Below are 18,676 nucleotides of genomic sequence, written 5' to 3'. Positions count from 1 at the left end.
GGGTGTGGGGTGACAAGGCAAAAAAACAACCACAGATTGTCAACAAATGCTTGAGCTAAAATGCTGCTTCAGTGTGTGTTTGTTATGGGGGTGTCTCATCTCTGCCCTCTAGTGGAAGTTCAGCGTAACAACAGTTTTTGGGTTAAAAACAAGTGCTTCTAGTGGTTTAGAAATACAGTGGAGGGTAGCAGGGCACCAAATTACACTTTTTCTGCCCTTCTTTCTTTGACATTTATCTGCCTGGGGGGGGGGTGGTGTTACCACTATGGCATACATGCGTGGTCATTGGCATGTAGAGGAGCAAAGTATGGGGTGCAGTGTTTGACGAGTAAATGTTAAGATGAACAAACATTTAGGTGTCAGAGTCAGCTTGAGATGTAATATGTACACATTTCATTGTGCTTCTCAGGTACAGTCGCTGTATGATGGTGCAGGATGTTCCTGTGTTTGATTTGCTGATCCCACAAGTGTGTGAAGAAGTGTTTGTTTCTCTGGTTTCCAGTGTTTAGTGTGTGAATGCCCAAACTACAGAGTTATAACAGTGCCGTCCTCCTCCAGACTCCGCCTCTCCATTGCTCTGTCTGGCGACGGCGTGGTCGAAGTGGCATTGGCGTTGCTTAGTGATCCGCTGCTGCCGCTGGCTGGCAGGGTCCCATTGGCGTTGATGGAGAGGGCGGAGGTGGAGGTGGTGGCAGCGCGGAGGTTGAGGTGCGGCTCGTAGCGAGGCATCAAGGGCATGCTATAGTTGGAGGGGGCGCGTCTGATGGGCTCAGCCTCGCCTCCTGCCTCGATCACCAGATCCTCGTCGTCTTCGTCGCTCTCCAGCTCCCCAGCGGGGAAGTTCTGGATGATGTGCGATGGCATGGAGGCGGCGGCACCAACCCCACCGTGCGATGAGTAGCCATAGTAGCTGGCACCGCTGTCCGACGAGCGTCCTGAGCTACCTGACGCCGTGCCGCCGCCGCCTCCTCCTCCTCCTCCACCGCGAACAATATTGTTCCGCTGGTTGGCAGGCTTGACGGTGATGATGAGGTTGTGGCTGTTGGCGATCATCATGTCCGTCACCTGGTCGAGAGACTTCCCAGCCACCTCGATACCGTTCACCTCCAGCACCTCATCATTGACTGCCAGCAGGCCGGTGCTCTCCGCTAGCCCGCCGGGCACCATGCGAGAGATGAATATCCCCGGGACCTTCTCCAGGCCCTGTGGAGTGACCCGTACGCTGGAGCCATCGCGGATGTAGAAGCCCAGCGGTTTTTCCTGGCCGTGCTTGTACAGGCGAACACGTCGGTGCGTCTCAGGGAGGATGTCCACATCGATGATGGAGGAGACCGGGCGGAAGTCCCTCGGGAGGCTGATTATCACCGGCGGTTTTTTCCTGTTGGCGTCAGGCCGCAGAAGAACCGCCGAAAGCACCGTGTTTTTCTTCCTGGTCAGCGAATCGGTGCCAAACGTTGTGTAATCAGCTTCCTCTGCAAAATAAAAGATAGAGGAAGTAGACAAAGAGAAGTACAGAAGAGGAAGAGAGGACAAAGAGGACATACGTTAACAAAAGCTGGTTAATCATCGTCATACTAGGCTCATTACACATCAAGTCCTTATTCAGGCTGACACTCTGTTGCATCATGTAGTTTTTGGAGAATGAATAATGCTTTGCAGTGGAGCAGTTTGCAGCCTGAGGCATCCCTGCAGGGTGTCTGTGCTGAACACACACAAGACGTTGATCCCCAGAACTCCCCTCAGGTCGTGCTGATGCAAAATGCCACACCAGACAACCAGGCGCTCAGTCCAACTCCCAGTCCTTCATCAGCACTCTTTTACACGCTCCAGCAGGTGCATATGGTGAGCAGAGAGGTTTTATTATAGATTTAATGAGCATATGGTTGGTGTCACAGATTGTCCATGCGTCACCTCCAGGAACCTGCCGTTTATACACTTCAGTACGGATTAAACAAATGAGATATAACATGTTTGTGAGCCTTAAAGGTGCTGGTAGGCAGATTTTGTTACCTTTGGACAGAGCCAGGCTAGCTGTCCCCCGTTTCCAGCCTTTATGCAAAGCTAAGCTAACCGTCTCCTGGCTGTAGCTTCATATTTAATGGATTGATATGAGAGTCATATCAATCTTGAGCGCATTTCCCCAAATGTCAAACTACTATTTTTTGGCATCTTGGTTTCAAATGAGAGACAGAGTAGGTCTGAGCTGCCAAAAAGTTCACATTTGAAAATAGAATATTTCAGTCACATTTTAGCTGCATGAGTCACCGGCATGCCACAAAACCTTGCCCTTTGTTATGTACATTATGAGGAGGAAGAGTGTACACTGTCAAGCTACTATAGACTTTAACCCAACATGGCTGATATTAACAGAGAATAGGATGGCCAGGTAAAGGAAGGAAAAACTGGGCCTTGGCTCTCTAATAGTTAACCAGCATAATGCAAGCAGCTAAACATTAACATCTTTGTGACTTTCATTCTCTTTTTTTTGCTGGGCCCCGGCCCAATAAACTCAAGTTTCTTTATCTATTTTTGGTGTTATTTTGAACATCTTTCTTTTGAATATGTCATCAACTTCTTCACCTTTTCCATATTCCTCGCTTTTTGCTGTTCTTACAGCACTTTGTAAACTCTGTTTTTAGATGAAAGTGCTCTATAAATAAAGCTCTGGCAATCTTACACTGAATACTTCTCCCTTCGCTGTTTGTCTCTCCCTCTGAGTGTGTGCATGTGTGTGTGTGTGTGACTAATCTGGGAAAATATCCATTCAGGTGGGTGATAAAGATTTCGGCTCTCAGGTTCAGGTACGCACCCCACCACTCCCCTCTCCATCCCTAAAACCAAAACAAAGGATCAACTGTCCCGAGAAAAGAGCGACAGTCTCGCGTTTCAGTTCCCATGAGGCACAAGTCTAGTGTATACACACACGTCCTATATCTTTGCCAGCCCTGACCTTATGAAGCTATATTTTTTTCCTCATGTGGACACACTTTCATCATCCGAGGTGTGTACCTGTTCAAACAGTTTTTTCTTCATGCTTTAGTAAACAATGCCACAGAGACGCGCAATATGCAAAAAGGACGTACAGGTGGATGTTTGCATTTGCGCACACATAACACACACACACACACATTTCTCCCTCCATCGCTGACAAAAGGGTTGTTCTTGCAGTGCAGTCATGCATAGAAGGAGGCAACACTCTACATCTCATTTCACTCTTGCTAGACTTCCTTTCATCTAACCCATCTCTCTATCTCCAGCATATGAAAGGACAGTCCGGACAATAGAGTTACAGTTGCAATGGAAGAAACAACATACGCGAGCACCTGCAAGCACACGCAGGCAGGCGTTCATGTAAAAACACACACACACACACACACACACACACACAATATAAGGTTTATCTCTAGATAGTGATGATGGTTGAGCATTAATGAACAGCAGCACAGAGAAACCCAATACATAGGAACATCAGAGCTCATTAGAGCACAGAAGCAAAGCTCTCAGTCTAATTGGCTACAAAGGCCTATAGGCAAAGCACAATGTAAACACACACACTGTTCCTCATTTTTCAAAGTACAAATGACCTCCTTTTGTTTCCACTGTTTTTATTTACACACAGGGCTCAGTTATAATACTACCCCAGCATGCTGGATGATATAACAAAACAAAATGTTGAATTTTTGCCTGCAAAACAACTAAATGACCTGTACATGGCTGGTACTTATTAGACCAGGAATGTTAGAAGGTAATTCCATAATGGGGACTGTCATCTTAACATGTTAACATCAGGACGTTAGACAAAATGTTTCAGGGTGGTCCTGGGACTGAAAAGGTTCCTGTGGATGCCTGTTACACATGTAGGAAACACAGAGAACGTAGTAGACTTTGAACACATGACAGAAATGTAACCTGCTTGGCTGGCCAGTGTGAAATTCACGGGATTGATTATGGACTGTTATACTCCATATGAAGCTTCCAGACATATTCTGAGAAAATCTCCAATAAATAAAATATTATTCCCCAAAAAAAATGTAAATCTGTTAAATCCTAGTATGAATTTATTTTGGTTAGTTAGGGCCAATTATATCTAACATCGTGCTATTGATGTGTTTGACCTCTGTTGCATTATGAGAATATCTGAGCATTGTCAGTGGTCTATCAATCACAGAATGGGTGCTTGTGGTCAATTATAGCAAATTGGTGTCTGCTGTTGTGTGGGGTTTGTGTAGTGCATATATAGCTTCACTTTTATTCCCTTTGTGTTCTGTAGATACATCAAGCATGACTGAGAGTGTACAGGAATGCAGCTGCATCATTAGGCTAATGATTCATTCATTAAAAAAAAAAAAAAAAAAAGAAATGTTGGTAGGGAGATAGGGAAGTTTTGTAATGCCAACATTTGAGAGGATATTTAACACAAGGCTGCTGTTTAATATTTATGGACCAATTTGTAACAAATCAAGCCAGGTATGAAGAACTAATTTCAGCGCACTCTTCCACCCCAGTTTTCCCACTACTACTACTAATTTTAGACACACAGGTCCATGACCATTTACTAAGCCCCACCCCCTAGTCACTGTTGCTACGCCTGTCAAGCTGTCCATTCTTGCATGTCAACAGTGGTAGATTCAAATTGTTTTGTAATTTTTCAAACAAAAAGTAAACAAAAGTAGGCTTCTTGTTTCCAGCTGACAACCCTTGGTTTGCTGAGCTGAAATGACAACTGCCCCTGATTTTACCAGACGTGGCTGGCTAGCTAGCTAATTAGGCTAACATCAGCTCCGTGAGTTGGTTAAGCACGTCATCTCTGGTGGGCTTTTTAATGTTTCCTGCCAACGTTTTTCAAAACAGGAGCCCTGTAAAATGTTGGTTGCCTTTGCCAAAGTTTCTCATCTCCTGATGCAAGATACACCTGCAGTGTATCAGTATCATACTTAAGGCATAACTGCCAAACCCTGAATAAAAAGATAATCCCCAGCCCTGCACTTGCCATGGCTCCGCACAGGTTAGGTATTCCAACTATGCAGTGGCTGCTTTGATTTCCCACACTCTGAATGGAGTCAGTGAGGAGCAGAGGAAGCGAAGCAATGGAGGAGAAAATGACGACCCAACACACATCGTCACAAGTGAGGACACATGCGGTGATGCTTAGTCATTCCTCTCTGTAGTATGTAACACACACACACACACACACACACACACACACACACACACACACACACACACACACACACACACACACACACACACACACACACACACAGGGGTGAACAACTAATGCATCTCTATCCTGACATTGAAGGGACTAAGACAACACTGCCTAAGGAAAGGAAACCACTTCAGCAAACTGGCATGCATTGGTTGAACACATCATCTTCCTCAGTGCTCCATTCTTCACACACTCTGGATGCATCATGCTCCAGCTCCGGACTTTGGCTTAAAAAAAGAGCCAATGTTAAAGGCTCATAATAAGTGGGATGTGCGGGCCAGCAGTACACGCCACAGCTACTGACACCACCATCTCTGTCCGTGACACTAACTACTCATCTCGACCAAAACATACACCGAAAATATGTTTTTTACTCATAGAAAATTATCTTATAGACATCTGTAGAGCCGCACCTTTTTTTCAACGGACATTAATATACTTCCTTCTCAAGTACCACTCATGCATGCACCTGCTCCAACATTACAATTATGAAGACGCAGGGTGACCAGGCCCAGGCATTCCTTGTACTATAATGATCCCTGACGACTACGATGACACACAACAATCCATTACTTCCTGGTACTTCCTGGGCGCTGCGTCAGGGAAAACTGATACTGTGTCCAGGTGACACAACAAGATCACTACTACTACTGACTCTACAGTTACATTTCAGGTATTTATGTAGCTGCTCTTGGAGTGATAAAATTAATGTAGTAGAACAATCTTTCATTGTATGGCACATTAACTCGACTGTAGCTACTACTAGACTTGTATAGTTACAACTACAATGAGGTATGGAGCGTTATGAAGGTCACAGCACATAGATATATTAGTCTAATGTCTAATATATTGCACAGAGACATAAGTAGTGTTCTAGCTAAAAGCAAAGGATAATAATTGCTGTCCGTGAAACCAGTCTTCGGTATCCAAGCACAACACATGTCTCAAGGATCTGAGTGAGAAAAACACGAAGGAAAAGACAAGCGGTTGAAGGTTGTGGTGTTCTGGAAACAGTCAGGTTTGTTGATGACAAGCCTGGACGTCCACCACACAGCCGGTGCCACGGTGTTCCTGACACAGAGCGATACAAGAGGGGGAGAGAGTGTGTGTGTGTGTGTGTGTGTGTGTGTGTGTGTGTGTGTGTGTGTGTGTGTGTGTGTGTGTGTGTGCGCGCGCGTGTGTGTCAATGTGAACTGGCGCCGATGAGAAAAACCAGGGGAGGTGCAAAACAAAAGATGTGAAACAGGCAGGAGAGACAGAAATACAGCAAATCCACACAGCGGAGAGGGTGAAGAAAGGAAAAGAGAGGAGGAGGTGATAAAAAAACTTTCAAAGGAGTAAATTCCCGGAGGGTTACTATTCTTGGTGTGGTGAGCATACCTTCCTGGCACAGCCCAGATAAAAGTGCCTTAATGCTGCTGATAAGACGGGGAGAAAGAAATGGAAGGAGGGAGGTCAAAGGGAGAGTGGTGAGAGGAAAGGACGGAATAGGGACAGCAAGAAAACAGAGAAGCAGACAACAGAGTGCGCCGATATGAGTGAGGTGCTTGGGAAAGGCAGATGCTGTACAGACCTACAGAGGTGCGAGGCACGCTGGAGCAAAGACAAAGCCTGGATGTGTAATTGAACTGACAATTTGATGAATTTCTTATTAAATCCATAATTCAAAAGACTCCAGTCATGAACATTAGCGTGCTTCTAGGCCTCATCATATCATCTCACTAGTGAATTCTCTATTACACTCATCAGTCCTGCTTTATTACTCTGCCTTGACAGGAGCCATTTATCAAAAAATACAGAAACTACAATCTACAGCAGGGAACACCAGCTTTAATGCAACGTACAATTAACACAGCTTACGAACGGGCTTTATGCAGAATGAATACAGTTTATTTGCCAGACTACACTCACGTACAGCACTTTTCTGTGTGTGTGTGTGTTTGCGTCTCGTCACTGCATTATGAAGCAATTCCATCAATTTCTATTGTGCTGACATAGACAGGTCTCTCCTTCCTGCAATACCTCCTCTCCCCCTCACCCTTCCATGTTTCTCCCCTGTGCCCTTCACTCAATCTGTCCCTCAGTCACTCGTCCATCTCTCGGTCTGTCCCTCTTGGTCTTCTTCTCCCCTTTCTGCCTCTGTTATGCTTCTCTTTCCTTGTAGATCTCTGGCTGAACTCTCTGTCCTCTCGATGCTTTGACTTTTAAAGTTACAGCTGCTGCTACTACAGATACATCAAGCCCAGGACTCAATGGTCAGCGTTGGGACAATACATGTAGCACCTGGAATGGAAAAAAAGGGGTTTGTCTAGGACAGTGACAGGGACTGGTAAGACTAGTATGGATCTGACGAGAGACTGAGACAGAGTCAGCATGGGGCAAGCAGACTGGACTGGTAGCGGAGGGACTAAAGCTGGTGTTTGGACTTGGTCTGGCTCTCAGGGTAACTAGGAGTGGGGATGTGCCTGGGGCTGAGGCTGGATTTGAGATTGGGACAGGGCTGGGTAGGTGAAAGGGGCAGGTCACATGGGGATGTCGGTTGCAGTACTGGGTTACAGGAAGGAGGCCGAGTCTGGGGAGAGGTGGATAGATCTGGGTCTGATAAACCGAGCCTTCTACGCAGCCCTGCTATATGTAGCCTCCAGGAGGTGAAGGGAGGGGAGGGACTAGACGTTGGGGAGGATGAAGGAGAAGAAGGGAGGGAGGAGCAGCCACGTGTGCTGGGGGAGCCCAAGTCTAGCCTCACAAGCCTGTCGCTCATGCGTCTGAATAAGGACTTTACTGGGTGGGGACGAGCAGGGGGACTCTGTGCTTCTGGCTCTGTCTTGCGTTCAGCAGCCGGCTCTGGAAGACAACACAGCCAACCTGCAGTTAGATCTGGCCACTGAGGCAAACAAAGAGATCCCCTTCCTAAAGCCATATCAACGTGAGTGATGTGGCCCTCGTTCTGTACAATAAGGCATACTAAAATTTTGCTTTCCACAATGAGGCTCCAGCAGTCTGTGAAGTGAATATCTTACAAAGCTACAGTGTTTTTACAGTGAAATTCCCTCTTTGTGTTTCTACAGACAGCGTTTCTTGCTGAGCCGCAGCAGAGGGAGAGAAACACAAAGCAGGAATTCTGTACTAACAAGGTTGTAACTTGGGAACTTGATTTGTCCATCTCAGACTGCTGGAGCTTCAGATTAGCTTCAGGGGAATTTAAGAAGTCATTTGTGCTGTGGATTTCGCCCCCCCATCGTATGGGAAGGGATCTCTTTACAGGAAGGAAACAATTATAGCCATCAATAACCGTTTCAATGTATGTATGAGCATGTGAGTGTTGTATTAAGATAGACTTGAAAAAACAGTGAACCTATCTTTTACCATTATCAGTCTTACATAGCTCTGTAAAAGTGTGAAGGCTGAATGTAGAAAGGATAAGGAGCAAATAAAGTACAAACAGCGACAGTAGTTAGGCAACAGTGTTTGGGAGCTGCATGTCAGGGCCTGCTGACAACAGTGCACGGCTAGCCAGGGTAAATATGCTGGAATGGTGTGCTGAAAGAAATTCACAGATAAGCATATCAGTTATCATGCTTCACATCAATATCGCTGTGGCACCAAGCCCAAGGAAGAGAAGGAATGCTTTAATTAAAAATCAGAAAGAAATACACCTGTCCGCTTGCAAGCCAAAATAAAAAAGATACCACAAATTAAATGTATCCTTAAGTATCTTCACATTTGGGTGAAAACCATCTCCAGTCTTTGGTGATTTTCATTCGTTTACATCCATGTTTTTCATTTTTAAATACAAATAAATGACTACACACTCCTCTCTTTGTTTCAATTCTTGAGACAGTATGATGATTTCTCAACAACTGCAATATATCAGCTAGCGTTTATGACATGTCTTTGAGGCCCACGCTGACAAAGTTCAACAATCTGTTACAGCATTGTCACACATTCACCTGACGCCATCTGTATACTCTCTTTCCTGTTCCTTAGCTGCATTTGTCCCAAGTACAGCTCAGTCACTTCTCCCTTCTGGTTTGTGGTCAACAGTCCACTTTGCCCGCTGCCTCACCCTCACCTCTCCCTTTCCCTTTCCGTACTGGTCCAAAGTGTTGTTTTTCCCTCCTCCATGTTTCTCATCCAGTCTGTGTTTTTCAGAGCGCCCCCTGTTTCCTTCCCTCCCTCTATCCATTCATCTTCCCTGACCAACTCTGAGCTGAGAAATTCTGACAGACTATAACGGAGAGCCTGGACTCCCACTGTCTCCCCCCCTCCATCTTCATCCATCAACTCTCATCCAGCCAGGTTTCAAAGGGTAGGGAGTAAGGTTTTCGCTTGCCAGGCTGTGCGCTCTCTCTTGTTTTAAATGTTCTCTGGCTCTCCGCTTTCTTACACTCGTTCTCCTTCGCTTTCACCATCTCTTTCTCTGTCCATCTATACCCCTTGTTGATCGAGCCAGGCTCTGGAGCCGAGGGTCCAGTCTGGCCTGCTGTCCTGTCTAATCTAGCCAGCAGACGTGATCAGAGGCTGGCCACATTCCACCCAAAATGCCCCCTCCCTCCCTTCTTCCTCCATCTCTCTCCCTCATTTCTTTCATTTCTATCTCTCTCTCCAACCCTCCCCAGCTTGGGCCTCACTCTGCATTCCTCCCTCACTAATACTATTCTCTCTCTCTCTCTCTCTCTCTCTCTCTCTCTCTCTCTCTCTCTCTCTCTCTCTCTCTCTCTCTCTCTCTCTCTCTCTCTCTCTCTCTCTCTCTCTCTCTCTCTCTCTCTCTCTCTCTCTCTCTCTCTCTCTCTCTCTCTCTCTCTCTCTCTCTCTCTCTCTCTCTCTCTCCCTCTCTCTCCCTCTCCCTCTCTCTCTCTCTCTCTCTCTCTCTCCCTCTCTCTCCCTCTCTCTCCCTCCCTCTCTCATTGCATTCCTATCACACTTACACTACTCCCTCTCCTTTCCCCACATCGCTAATTAGATGCCTTGCCTAAACAATGCCTTATACATTACTCCCTCTTTAATACTGTTTACTCACTCTCCCTTTCATCCTTCCATCTCTCTTATTAGGCCTAAGACTTGTTCCTCCTCCACGCATTCCTCCTCCAGTGCTATGAATCCATCGTCCCCTCACTCATTACATACAGCATCCTAGGGAATAATTCATGCACTGTGGAAAACTTGAAAACCAAAGCAGACGGGTGGCTGATTTCTATTATTTTCACAGAGCACGCTCTTAAATGTCTTTCCTGTGCTCCTTGGGGGAGATGACATCCATTACACCTGCCAGCACTTTCGTCTCTCTCGCTTTAATCCTTTCATCTCAAGCTCACGATATAAATCTCTCCTTCCTTACATGATGTCCCATCCTGTCTATTCTGACTTTTTTTATGCTTTGTCTCTTTCATCAAAATCTTTTTCTCCACCACACTGTCTTCCTTGTTTCATCTGGCTCTCTGTGCCTGTCACATTCTCACCCCGTCTCTGTCACTATGCACCTACAGCATCTCTCCCTTTCATGACTTAACTCAGTACATTACTTATCACACTCAGAGTTGCTGCCATTATCCTGCTCTAATGCTTGCTGTGCAGGTTGGGTAGACTTTGTCTGTGTTGTACTTTCACACTGTACATTTCCTTTTCTCTGTCTGGATGACTCATACGCTGGTTACTAATTTCAAAGGCAGTCCCTGCTGGGATACGCAAATACAGGCATTCCTGTGCCTCTCGATATCTTTCCCCTTTACCTTACTGGTGAAGAGTTACGAGCCACTCACGACTGAAACTGTGTGAGCGGTGAGCAACGTCACCAAACAAACCCACGCCCTGAAAGAGACTGCTTGAAAAGCTGCTACCACTACATGGATGACAACCTGGAAACTCTGTGTATGTTATGTGTGCACAAACACAAGGAATGTTCTGGATGACTGATACAGGCAAACATGGTGTCACTCAAATCCAGCTAAATCTCTTCTGACAACTATGTTTAAAGCCAACCAATAAACCTGGGCGTGACTCACAGTTTCCCCAATGCCACTTTTGTTTGGATCAGAAACTAGATTCGATCAGATTCGTGTCAATATAATCAAACTAGAAATAAGGATCTGCAATCTAAAAAATAAGGATTTGAGAGAGAATAAAGCTCTCTAAAACTGTTCGCTCTGCTTCTTTAGCCCTCACTGTCGGCTATGCGGTTACGCTGCCAGCTCTCTCGTTTGTGCTGCCTGACTTTTTGTTCGCACTTCTGACACAAACCTCTCACGTGGGAAGGTTTTTTTCAGGGGTACGTCCCCATTGGCTAATGAGTTTTTGAGTGACAGGTCAGTGCCCCGGACGTTGCTCAGTGCAGCAAGCACGAGTTTCGGTTTTTGCAGACAGACACAATGGCAAAACAACAAAACATCTAGTGCATCACAGACAACATGTATGATCAGTATATACACTGTATTAATCTTAAAGTTAGCTAGGGGGTAGTGAATGCCCAATGCTGCTGTTTAGGGTGTCCGCCAAGACCAATAGTTTATATAATTACACAAATCATTTGTTTGTAAGTTTTACTTTTAAGATGAAATTGTTTGCTTCAGTGAGTTTTATTCCGTCTCAAATTCATATTTTTGTTTGATATTTAAGAAGTTGTGTTTGCAGCATTCAGCATTTCTTTTGGATGGAAGTCCACAAGCCTACATGACTCAAGTATCACATTATTTTCATGAGCAACAACGTAATTCTGCTGAAAGACTTCTACCATCAATGTACAAATATACAATGGTTTGTGAAGCACTTGGATCACACACTGCAATAACAATATCAATACTGGATTATTTTGGGTGGTAATAAAATGTCAATTAGAGGTAGAACGATTAATCGGCCAGGCCACTATATAGGAAATATCAGCTTATTGCAGATATATCTGTATCAACGTATGTCGGCCGTTAAGTATAAAGAAATTGCAGTACAGAAATGCCAAACTAGGTTTGAGGTCTTTTAGAAACAGTGTCACCATTACATAGTTTTTCTACCAGAAAGCACTGACAAGTTAAATTTTATAATTATTATGATTATTATGATTATTATTATTAATAAAAGCTCTTGCTATAACCATGTGCTCCATATAAACTAAACTTTAATACTAAGATAATTGTGTGATTGGTTTTCATTCATAATATACTGTGAAGCAAAGTATCGCATTATCATGCCACGGATTGCCTCCAATCAAAGCTACGCAGAGGACAAGGAGCTATGACAACTAAAAGCTGACACTGACTGGAGGCTAGCAGAAGGCATGATGTGAAACAGCCATGTCTCCAACCAGATGCACTTTGCCAGCATCTAAAACAGCAGTCACAGATATGACAACAATGACAAAGAAAATATTATTTACTGATTCTAATTTAGATGGTTTGTGTAGTCTCTGACACATTCTCGACTTTAAGTAGCATCAACTACATGAGAATATCAGACAAATTAAGCTGTAGAAAGACAGCTTAGACAGACCTTAAGACACTTTATGTTTTCAAATACTAGCAGTAGTGCACCCAGCATGCTTCCCATCAGCCTTAAAGAGACTCCAGCACTGTTAATCCACCTATGAACGGGCCTCTTCACTGCTGCCATGACAACCAGTAAACAGTGGACACCTCACTGCCAGCTCAACAGCCATCAACACATTGTTCAGGGATGGGGGGGCGGTGTGTAGGGGATACCCGCTGCTGCTTAGTTGTATTGGTGTGTGTTGGGCAATTTTAAAAATGACCGGCATAGACAGACTCCAGTAGTCCACACACAGGCACAAACACTTACCCCATTTTTCTGCAGTGAACAATACGACATTAATGGCTGGTCAGTGATGACCAGCGTTGATGCATAAACAACAACAATGTGTGCATTATTCAAGAACGAGACCACAACAATACAACAACAGACACTCACAGCCTAACATCCATCCCTCTATCCATCCATCGAACCATCTGCACACCAACGAATGAACAAAACCCACAGGTCACCTCGCCTAGGATATACGTAGTCTGGATTTAGGCTTCCAGAGAAACAAAATGTAGTGCCAAAAATAAAATCACAACACACGTGGACTGAACCGTGCCAAAACTAGGCACACACACACACAATTGTCTGTCAGAAACCTGTTTACAGTCACTAACACTGGAGATTGAGTGTTGCTTTTATGACCTCCAAACACATTTCCCAGATATCTGTGCAATAAGATTTCACTGCACTGCCCCATGAAGGCCTCGTTGTAAAACTTTGGCCCACACTGCTGCCTTGTCTGAAGTCCTGCTCTTATGCAATAATGACCAGTCACATCACATCTGACCAGTGACCATTTAATACATTTACATAATCGCTAAGTTACAGTCTCAAAGGACATAGTAGTAATCTAATGGTATTATAAACCAGTTTATGACTGTAAGACTGAAACTCTGGACCGATATGCTGCGGTGGACTAAACAAAAACTGGTTCAGTGGAATTACTCAGCAGTCAAGATGTCAAAACTGTGGTAGGGTTGCGCAGGTGGGACTAAGTGTGACCCTCCCACTGACCCCATGACCCTCCACTATGACCTTCCTCCTTTGCTGCTGATAACAGGAAAGAGTTTGGAGTTGACCCGCATGATTAAATAACAACAAACAATGTCATGAAGGACAACAAAACCATTTGTCATCCTCATGTTGAGAGCTGATTAAAGATGTGAGATGTGTGCTTAGTATTCAGTATTAAAAAAAGGCTCTGACTTCACTTGGCCCCCGATGTAGAGAAGCCATTAACTCACTATAGAGCCATCACCAGAGATAATAACTAGTGTCTGCAGATATATAATAAATCATCTACAAGCTGCCAATTTGCTGCATCCGCACGCTGCAGAGCCTTTTAAGCTGGGACCAACTGGTGCTTAGCAGTAAGGTGAAGGGGGGTAGACAAATCAGGAGGGAGACCAGGGTCTGAGGGCAATGGGGTCTGCAGGGGGTTGTGGCTGCATTAGCGTGTGTGTGTGTTTGTCTTCTGTCTTTGTTCTATCCTTCCTATAAGGCAGTGCGTGTGTGAGTGCATGACTGTGTGAAGTTGTGTGTGACTGTGCTGCTTGCCTGCGTGGCCATGTTTCCATGTGTTTGTGTGTGAGCAGCAGTGAGCCCAGCGTGGGGCTAGTGTCTGGAGCGTGTAATTGAAACACGGTCCCATGCAGCGCTACACAGTGACCCCACTAATCTCCTCCTGACAAAGTGGCTTAGCTTCTATAGGGTCATATGGCACAGCGAGACAGCTTAAACACAACAGTGTGCGCGGCCCGACCCGCCCCAGCCAGCAGACCCTGGGGTCCTCCCTGCATTCAACAGGTCACACTCCGCAACACATTACCTAGGATGCACTTCAAAAATCAATTCAATCCAGACTTTATATATGTAGCCTGACAGAAACAGGTTTATGCTAATCCCTAAACATGTGCAAACAATGACTAGCAAACTACCGTCACAATTACAGCAACCAAAACTTCTATATTTGCAGCACAAGTATAACAGCTATAATAGTAACTAGTGTTGTTATTGCTAATGCTTATATCAGAGCCAGCCAGGAAGTAAGAACCAACAGGAGTATAATTTACAAAAAGTATATATGTGTTGACCTTGTGCCAAAAAAAAACAGGATATCCTAATTGGATGAGTGCCCCCTGGGCAATTTGATAAATGGTGGTCGGAGAGAAGTGAGAAAAAAAATTATCTTATTATGTGTAAAGCAGCCTTGGGTCCCGTGAAGAGCGCTATAAAATTATTAAAGTTATTAAAATTATTAAAAAGTTGTTATCATTATTGTTATTACTCTTTATTGCGTTTATGTTGACTTTTGTTTGTTTTGTCCAGCCCATGCAGAGAGATTGTCTTGGGAAACAAATAATGCCTCTCAGCAAGGTTGCTGACCTTTCGCTATGTGGGTCAGAAAGGGACACCAAAGGACATAGCTAGAGGACAGGGTAGTGTTGAGTAGTTTGTTTGCAATGACAGCTCAATCAGGACAAAATACATGGGCAACACACAGCCTGAAAACCTGAAAAGATAAGGTGATACTGTGGTCTTTTATAAATGTATCTTTTTGGTTATCTAGACAAAATACACAACATATTTTCCTGTTCAACAGGCTATCCCATATTTCTAAGTTGTACTATTCAAAGCTAACACAAGACCTTTGTTTGTATTTCCATAGGAAGGCAGATCTGACCTATCAAACAGGTGGAAACTAGGACTCTTTGTTCAAACACTTGCTCTGTGCTTACCTTTCCTCTGCAGGAACAGCCTGAGTAGAGGGCTAGCAGTGGAGATGGCTTTGTGGTAGTTGTCATCATTGTTGATGGGCAGGAGGTCACCATGCACGTCAGCGTAGCCCACCAACAACTCCACATTGGGGATGCGATGAACGTGCTGCAGGAGGCCATAGAACTCATCGAAGCGGCCCGGCTTCGACCGATCCAGCGAGAACCGACGAAACTCTGCACCAAACTGGGATGGAGCAGACAGGCATATACATGAGAACAATCGTACCAACACACATGGGTATGAGGGAGATTAAGAATCTGATTATTTAAGAGCCAAATAAGCCGTGAGATAGCGGAGATGTAGTAAAAAGTCCATGCTTGCAATGCATGCACGCAATATTAAGGAACATTTCTTTGAAAGGGTCTGAGATTTGGGGCTGTGACTGATAAACACACACTGCTCTGGTAGCCTAGCTAATTTCAAAACCACTGTAGACTGTGTGTAAGAGTCTGCCATCCATGTGGACAAGCTAACACGCCACATGTGATGAATTATTGATGTAGACTTTGTGATGTGTTTATCTCGATATTTCTGTGTTTGTGCATGCAATAAGTTCAAGAGTGAACAGCATTGTGCCAATGAAGCGGCCTGACAGAATGTTTGGTATGCAGTAGTAAGAAAGACCATGTGTTTTCGGCATACATGCATTCTCACAAAACACGTTGCTGGCTTACGAGCAACACAGTCATCTGTGCGGTCTGACTGGATCAATGTCTGCAGATCCCTTATCTTTAGGCAACTGTTTAGCTGTGACACCATTGGTGGTGTTGATGAGGAGTAGCAAGTGTTGTGGTTACTGTTGCCCAGCACTGACACAAGATGATCTACAATTCACTGCCAACCTGGACACTCATCATCTTCTGTCAAAGCAGAATTATATCACTTATAGGTTGGAAAACAGGCCTGTGTTTGGTAGGTACCCGCATTAGGACATCAGAAGACAAAACATTTTAAATGACCCAGGGCTGCTAGGTTTGGGAAGGAGCTGAACAAAGTCAAATAAAAAGCATATTATTACTTTGTGTAAAGTGGTTGGGGGGGGAATGTAATTAGCTACAAAGGTAGTGGCAACTACAAATAGGTCACAGTTTGTGTCAACATATATATTTCTAAAAACTAGTTTTGAGCAGCAAAAAGCGCCCCGAGGCCCCATTCCTCAGCATGTGAGTGTAATCATGCCACAGGCAGGACGCAGGCAGCCTGTCTCTGAAGCCGCCATGAGCCTGTCGCAGGCCGTATGATACCTGTACGACACCTGTACGCACAGCATGACAAGCAGCTATTAACACGTCATGTCGGGATTATTTGACATGAACGTCTTGTAATTTATGTAAACTCGCCGTGGGGTTATGCTGAAACGAAAGCTTGACTCAAACTTTGAGTCAAAATGGTAAATGAGCAGCGGGGAGGGGGGGGGCGGCGGTGGAGGCTGTGACAGGTGACACTGGCTCACTGCGGTGTCAGCTGACAATAACCCCCACCTTAAAACTTACTAGCTAGCTATCAAACTTATCAGATCAACTTCAAACTACGCCACAGTTTAAAATTAAAGTTTTGAGTATGGCGAGCTACACGCGAGCTAGTCAGAGTAACAAACCCTGTGTTGGCTAGTTAAGCTTTAACGTTAGCTTGTATCTATGTAATTTGTGCGACATCATAACTTGCTATCAAGCCACTTAGCAGGCTAAATTAGCCAGAGTAATTAGCACAGGGAGAGTTAAGACTACAAATATAGCAAGTAAACTGACAAAGAAGTCTCCATGTGTACCTTGCTCTTCACCTCCACGGCACTCAGAGAACGGTTGCTCGGCACTCGGTGGTTTTTGTTCATGTTTCGCTAGCAGCGGGACCGCCGCCAAAGCACTCACACACTCGCCCTCCTGCTCCTGCTCCTGCTGCTGCCGTCGCCGCTGCTCTGTATCCAAGAACTGTACGTGTCCACCAGTGTTGTTTTTCCAGTAACACAGACCGTCCCACGACTTCTCGACGTCTAACGGTTCGCCTTGCCTCTCCAAGAATGCGACAACGGCTGCCAACCAGCCTAGCTCACCCTGTAAACTTATCTCCTGTCATACTTGCCGCTGCCACTGTAGCTACACCACTACTTGTGTCCCTCGGTCTGTCCCTGCCTTTGACTCTCTACCTCTCTCTCTCCCTCTCTCTCTCTCTCCCTGTCTGTGCCTGGAAAGCTGGCGACACAATACTTCAAAATAAAAGACTCAGGCCGTCTTTCTCTCACCCTTGACTTCAAAATAAGAGGCTTCTACCTTTCAGGCCTGTCACAGAGCCACAGTATAAAAATACACTATTTCAAATCTTTCTGAAGTAAAAGTACATTAGTATTGGAGTCTAAATATACTTAAAGAACCAAAAGTCATTATGCAGAATAGTGTATAATATATCACCGGATTATAATTTGTGATGTTGCAGCCGGTAAAGGGGGAGCTAATTTCAGTTACTTTATATACTGCTGGGTGGCTTAATCCAAAATAACACATCAAAATCTATCTGTTTATTTATATATTTTTTTAATTGTCTGAATCTGCAAAGTAACTAATGTTGTCAAATAAATGTAGTGGAGAAAATAGCACAAGCAGAAGTATAAAGTACTATCAAATGAGAGTACCCAAGTCAAGTACAAGTACCTTGTACCTTACATTGTGACCTCGTTAGTGAAATGATTATGACATGATGAAAATTGAACCCCGAAAGATCCCTTTTAATTTCCCCTTTAAGAAACAATTCCCTAAACAGTTGAAATTAACTGTAAATATACAACAAATATCAGTAAGAAAAAAGTATATATTTATACACCAGAATCAAGTAAACCTCATTAGTAATTTCCCTAATAAGGAATCAATAATTACATCAGTCTTGTATGAGACAAATGTATGAGATAAGAGGGGCTTATCTCATACATTTTTACAACTCGCTGCAAAATATTGTAATTGTGTGCAAAAATCTAAAACCGCAAAAAATTATTATATTTTGAGTATTTGAAATTAATCATTATATCAAATATAGATATAAAATGTATGTGGGTGTACATGTTATAGATGACTGCACCTTGTTTCTTATTGTATAGTGACATCTTCTGGCCAAAATCCATATAGGCCTACTGCTGCTGGCTACCAGCCCAGGGTATGCACGCACTTATATATGCAT

General features: G+C 44.3%; 1 protein-coding gene across 1 annotated transcript; it reads right to left on the bottom strand.

Moving 5' to 3' along the window:
* Window positions 1-363: 363 nt before the first annotated feature.
* On the bottom strand, window positions 364-17,366 carry pard6b (par-6 partitioning defective 6 homolog beta (C. elegans)). The gene is made up of 3 exons (XM_070910817.1): window positions 17,280-17,366; window positions 15,472-15,694; window positions 364-1,472 (listed from the first exon to the last, which is right to left on the bottom strand). Exons 1-3 carry the CDS (start codon window positions 17,340-17,342, stop codon window positions 526-528), a joined length of 1,233 nt encoding a protein of 410 aa, XP_070766918.1. The 5' UTR covers window positions 17,343-17,366; the 3' UTR covers window positions 364-525.
* Between the last annotated feature and the right edge of the window lie 1,310 nt (window positions 17,367-18,676).

Source organism: Enoplosus armatus, chromosome 8 (genome assembly GCF_043641665.1).
Source record: "Enoplosus armatus isolate fEnoArm2 chromosome 8, fEnoArm2.hap1, whole genome shotgun sequence".
Classification (NCBI taxonomy): domain Eukaryota; kingdom Metazoa; phylum Chordata; class Actinopteri; order Centrarchiformes; family Enoplosidae; genus Enoplosus; species Enoplosus armatus.
The sequence above is the reverse complement of the archived record's forward strand: the minus strand, read 5'-3'. Positions and strand labels throughout refer to the sequence as shown.

Bases quoted from the DNA above. Each gene is read 5' to 3' on its own strand.
- pard6b (XM_070910817.1), bottom strand. From the start codon at position 17,342: ATGAACAAAAACCACCGAGTGCCGAGCAACCGTTCTCTGAGTGCCGTG. The intron at 15,695-17,279 runs GTACACATGGAG...GCTCCATCCCAG, and splicing joins CCGTGGAGGTGAAGAGCAAG to TTTGGTGCAGAGTTTCGTCG. The intron at 1,473-15,471 runs GTAAGCACAGAG...TTTATTTTGCAG, and splicing joins GCTGTTCCTGCAGAGGAAAG to AGGAAGCTGATTACACAACG.